The sequence below is a fragment of the Rhagoletis pomonella genome, unplaced genomic scaffold (assembly GCF_013731165.1).
Source record: "Rhagoletis pomonella isolate Grant_MI unplaced genomic scaffold, Rhpom_1.0 Rhpom_scaffold_00008, whole genome shotgun sequence".
Taxonomy (NCBI): domain Eukaryota; kingdom Metazoa; phylum Arthropoda; class Insecta; order Diptera; family Tephritidae; genus Rhagoletis; species Rhagoletis pomonella.
The window spans coordinates 45,234,225-45,240,142 of NW_023458562.1; the positions used below are offsets into that span (position 1 = coordinate 45,234,225).

Genomic DNA, 5,918 nt, shown 5'->3' on the forward strand with positions numbered 1-5,918 from the left:
TTGTACAATTTTTTTTTTACTTGCTTTGTCTCTTTTATTTTTAATCGCTTCAAGACTTACATCAATGTAGTGCTGAAATTCGTCAAATATTCGCTTCAAGTCTCTTCTGTTCGCGTGCAACATTGGTAGAAATTCCTCCAAATGGAATTCATAGATCTGACCAATATTACCAAGCAGCACATATTTTTTGCCACGCAATCCAATGGGCAGGTCTTTCCGTGCAAATATATTTCCATAATTCTCCAAACCAATGCGCAAATTCTCCACATAAGTCTCCTCTGTTTTTATAAGTTCATCCAGAATGGGTTTGATATGCTGCGAGCTCTTATCGCGCAATACAGCCTCAGCTTCCTCTTCATGTTCATCTCTATGTAGAAAAAATAGATATTTATTAATGATAAGTAAGTAAGTGGCAAGTTCTGAATTAAGCTTAACTTATTTACTCGGCACTTGATATTCTTAGTAAGAAAATTTGTATATGAAAGTATTGGTTGAATTGTATTAATGTTTTTATAAGCTTTTATTTAACTTGGTCATCCCGCGCCAATCGCGGAAATTTCCAATCGATTTTAAACTGACTTCCGACAAGTTAGAGACTTGAAATTTTCAGCATAGTTCCAATCACGATGACAATGCAATTTAAAATATAATTGAATTCCCCATATGGTCCAGGGGTCTTGATTCAAAGGCGGTCAAAAAATAGTAAGATTTATGGCTAACAGAGCGTAATTTGCCAAAGAACGTAAAACCACTATAAAATTGTTAAAGCTGTCGGCGATAGTGTAGCAAAGCTACTTGTGGCAAATTCTGATATCAACCTAGTCTAGATATGAACCTCGTTGTAAGAATTAGAAGACTCCAGATGTCGCCCCGACAGAAGAAGTTAAATATTGCGCCTAAATATATGTCATGCTGCAACGGAAATGAAGGACACGCCATTTCTTTAAATAAAATTAACTGCTGCTATATGTAAGCAAACAACATTTTGCTTGCCAAGTCTTCTGTTCTCTTTCATTGCAAGTTTAATTATTTTAATATCTATTGCAAAATTTTGTACATAAAATGAAATAACACTTTTTAATATACAACGCTTTTATAAATGGACTAAAAATTATAAAATAAAATAATGTAAAGCAAACCGACATTTAAATATATGCATACATACATATACATACATACCTAACCAATTATGCATGTACGCTGAATTCGCCGACAAGCTTTTTTAAAAACGAAGTAAATTAGTACAAATTGTTAATAATTTTCATTAGAGTTTGAATAACTCCTTTCACTAAATGGCTTTTAGTAACTTTAACGAGACCTTAACTTATTTTATTTTATTCCTTTTAGTGCAGTTTTGACAAAATTTTCTTGCTAAAAAGTCTTTTGTTACACTACTTTATTTTATTCCTTTGATTGTACATGTTAAATAAAAGCTTGTTTTTAAAAAATATTTTTTTTACATTATTTTATTTTCTAATCTTAACATATTTGCATGACTCATACGCCGTGTCGCACATTTATTACTTTTCGCTATCTTTTGAAATCAATAAGAATTTCACGACATTTGTGCCGATTTTCGGATGTCGTTCATTACTTTGATATCAATTTCTTAATAAAACTATATTTTTCCGATTTTTTCTTTCATTTACCTTGGCTGGTAGAGCGATTTGCACTTATCAATGATCGGATGATTTGTGGTGCCAATAATTTCAGTCTTTGGACGTGACGCTGAGCGATAATTTCTGAAAGAGAAAGAGTAAAATTATTATTAATTGAAAGCATGAAAACATTGCCTTAGCTATTTATTTACTTATGTAAGCTTATATTTGTATATATTTTGCATTTTTTCAGGAAATTTCAGTTATCAGTCGGGAAATAAAAATATTCATATGTAAAATAAATTTTTTTATGAACCATATCCAACCCTTTATTTATTTTATACAACGCACAATTAGCACATATGTATGTATATAAATACGTATTATTAATTATATCTTTTGTGCTTTGCTTTCATTGACTTTTCTCTTCGCAAGTGAACTGCACTCCATTTACATAGTAGTGAGTCACCAGCCATTCAGGCCTGCCGTCTAAGAAGGCCGGCCATAGGCATCACTGAAAAGAAAAGCAACACTTGACAGCTACTGGACTTCATATTGTATATCATTTCATTTATAAAGTACATATGTATATGTGTACATGTACCCGTGAATTCGACTAACTTTAAAGACATTTTCAATACAGTATTTTACCTTTAATTATTACTGGTTCAGGATTACTTTATTTGCATTTTACTGAACTACTTTTTTATGGTAATATTGCTGGGAAAATTTTTTATGTAAAAATTTGTATACTCTCGACTGAAACAAAAAAAATTCAAATTAAAGATATTTCGACTAATTTTGGTTAACCAACGATTCTTTTTGGATTTTGTCCGCCAAATAAGAATATGAAAGGTCATAAATATATGTATTTTGTGCTAGTTTCAAGGACTCACAAACCCAATAACACTAGTTTACAAGAAGTCTGATCTGTGGCACTGAACATTACTTCTTATGTAAAACTTTCCGCTGAATCCGAATATGAGCTCAAACTGTAAGAAAGTATGTATAGGCAAATCTTAAAAACCAAAAAAAATATATAAAAACAAACCAAATTGATGGCATTTTTTTGCTGATGATGTTAAGAAGTTTTCGACAATTTTTTATATGTATGGAAGAGAATGAGCAGCACCTTTACCAAAAAAAAAAAAAAGCCAAAAATTAACGGCAAGTCCTAGCTATTTCAAATTTGCACTACATTACAAAAATTTGTTCTGATTAAAAAGTTTGAAATTTTTATTGAAACTGCGAAATTTTCATAATTTCTGCACAAAGTCAAAAACTTGCATTTATATGGGCTCTTGAAGTGAAACTTCTTTAGCGGCGGTTGGTTGGTTGGGAGTAAATTGTTAAATTCAACAAAAATTGCACACGGATTTAATTTAACAAAAAAACTTAAAGAATAACACTTAGAAAAATACCAATACAAGAATGGAAGTAAAGGTGAGTGCACACAATGATAAAGAAAAGGATACAAGCAAAGGTAAAAATAAAAACAAACACAAAAATAAAGATGCGTAAAGATAAAGGCAAAAAAAAGGAAGACCAAGGTAAATTTAAAACTTATAAGAGCAAAGGTAAAGGGGAATATGTGGATGAAGAAAATTATAAACATAAAAGTAAAAACATGGATAAATATAAAGAAAAAGATGAAGATAAAGATGAAGAAAGTAAAGATGAAGAAAGTAAAGATGAAGAAAGTAAAGTTGAAGATAGAGGAAGAACGATTAAAATAAAGGTAATTATATAGAAAAGGATATAGATAGAGACACAGAGACTCAATCTAGGAACTATTTTGGGATTTTAGAGATTCTCTGGACTTATCGATATTTGGATCGGTTTTGCTATCGATATTTTTATGAATTTGGTTATCGATATTTTTTATCATTTGTTATCGATGTTTTTATCCATTTTGTTACCGATATTTTTATCGATTTCCTAATCGATTTTACTACCACCATTATTGTCGATTTTGCTATCGAAATTTTTATCGAATTTGTCATCGATTTTGTTATCGATTTTGCGATGAATTATTTGTAGATTTTGTTATCGATCTTGTCATTGATTATTTATCGATATTGTTGTCGTTTATTTATCGATATTATTATCGATTTTTTAACGAATATTTATCGGTTTTGTTATCGATATTTTTATGGATTTACTAATCGATTTTTGTTATCGATTATTTATAGATTTTGTTATCGATATTTTTATCGTTTTTGTTATCGATATTTTGTTGGATGTTACTATCGATTTTTTTATCGATAGAGTATAAAGGTAAACAAGATAAAGGAAAACAGTATAACATAAATGTAATTAGAACGAACAGGGGTAGAGAGGTAGGGATCTACATAGATCGAAAAAAGACAAGAAATATAACCTTAAGCAAAAGCAGATCTATGTATGTATGTGTACTGCTTATGAGACATAGATATGTAACGTAAGTTTAGCTTCTCCAGTGTGGCTTAGCTGCACTTAGTTTTTTTATGTAATGGGCTATACTTTCATAAAAACATAAGCATTAACAAACAAAAGAAGAAAAGCACAAACCTGCTAAAATTCCAATTTATACTTTCGTCAATGTATGGAATTATACTTTAAATGCTTAGTATCGGTCCCCCTCTCTACATTGTATGTATGTACATAAATGTTATTTTAAATTTTTTTTTTCAATGATTTCCAATGATCCGAATCAGTTATTTTACGCTTTGTAATTTAGCGATAAGCTTCAAGCAGGCATTGCCTTTCTTTCGTCTATTTTGCTTATTCGCAACTAGTCAGTGTAAGTGCGGTATATACATAATATGTAAGTGTTAATCAAAGTGCTCCTGAACTACATTCGTCTGTAGTATTGATATGTACATAAATGCATATATGTGCATATGTATGTATATACATACATATATATAAAAAAAGTATTTTAAATGTATGAAATCCTATATAAATTTACACAGATCAGCTGGGCAAATATGATCGTCAGACGTACATACTTGCATATATAAATACAAGTGCACCCGAGTTAGCTTCTCACTGAGTCATTCAAGAGCTCATTATCAGTAAAATTCTATAAAACGACTAATAAATAGCAAAGAAAGTGTTATATCTTTTCTTCGTGCTTTTATTATTTGTCATGTACAAAACTTACGACTATGTATGAAAAAAGTGAAGCTTGATAACAAGTAAACGTCTGTATAAATAGCAAACACAATGCAGTACCAGCGGCAAACCCGAGTTCGAGTACACACACACCCAGCCTTGTCCATGGCGTATGAGTGATTAGTTAAGGCATGAAAACAAGCACATCACGCAAAGTACAGTTGGAGTTAATTTCGCGGGTATTTCGCTCAAATTTATAAGGATATAGCTTAGTTAAGGTTACCTTAGCTCATTAACTCATCTAACGTTGAAAGTAGGCTGCCATGGGCCCGTCTCTTACATTTTTCCTTGTCCGATTCGTCGTTCTAATGAAGATGCTACCTATCTTTAGATATCCTCCGCTACTCTACGCTCAATTGGCGGCATTTGCCTGACAATTTCCGGATTGAGTCAAGTTTTTCAGCTAGATTCTAGATGAGAAACTGTTGTATAAGTCAACGGGCCATCTTAATTGGACTCAGTGGAGCACCCCGACTCAGGCGTAAAGGCCATGCCTAACGCAGCAAGCCCACGTTGCTATATTCGAATTAGTGAGTTCTTTCTCTACGCATGTTTCCCTCGAGATGAGTGGACGGGAAGTATAAGTTGGACGGAGGCATCAGTGAGCATCTATGTGGATAAGTCGAAGCTTGTCGGAAGGGATGGTTAAAAGGTGTTATTTTTTTGCAGGAATCTCTATATTATCTTATAATTTAGGCACCTAGACCACTATAGTATTTTCCGCCGCACAGTGGTAGCTAGCGGGGGGGTGAAATAACACAAACGGCAATAACGCCAATTTGTTTTATTTCCCAATTGAATGTGAAATAACACAAATTTGCTTTATTTCATTTCTCGTTGAGCAATAAGACCAACTTTTATACTTAACAATTTGAGTAATAAAGCAAACTAGTGCACGTATGTACGTAGTGACCCAGTTATACAATTTTGAAAGTGCTCGGCGTAGCGGCGGTCCGCGTTCGCGCGCCGCCCCGCGCCACCCCGCGCCGCGTTCGACGTCACGCTCGCGTCCCCCGCCCCTCCCCTCCTTTCGCTATTATGTACTGGTGGCATTATAACCGTTTAGAAAAAGGAAAAATGATAAAATAACACTAGTTCACTTCTGAAACTGCTTTTTAATGTCCAAGTAATGGGAATTATTGTGTATGGTGTTATTGCATGCTG

At 32.8% G+C, this 5,918-nt stretch overlaps 1 protein-coding gene across 1 annotated transcript in view; it reads right to left on the bottom strand.

Annotated features, from left to right (window-relative positions):
• The window catches only part of LOC118744937 (triple functional domain protein), a 19,375-nt gene that overhangs the window by 1,672 nt on the left and 11,785 nt on the right, over positions 1-5,918 (bottom strand). The window contains exons 3-4 of the mRNA XM_036478379.1: positions 1,650-1,742; positions 61-367 (exon numbers count right to left, since the gene is read on the bottom strand). Of these exons, the coding sequence (XP_036334272.1) occupies positions 61-367; positions 1,650-1,742 (400 nt within the window). The remainder of the gene's footprint in view (positions 1-60; positions 368-1,649; positions 1,743-5,918) is intronic.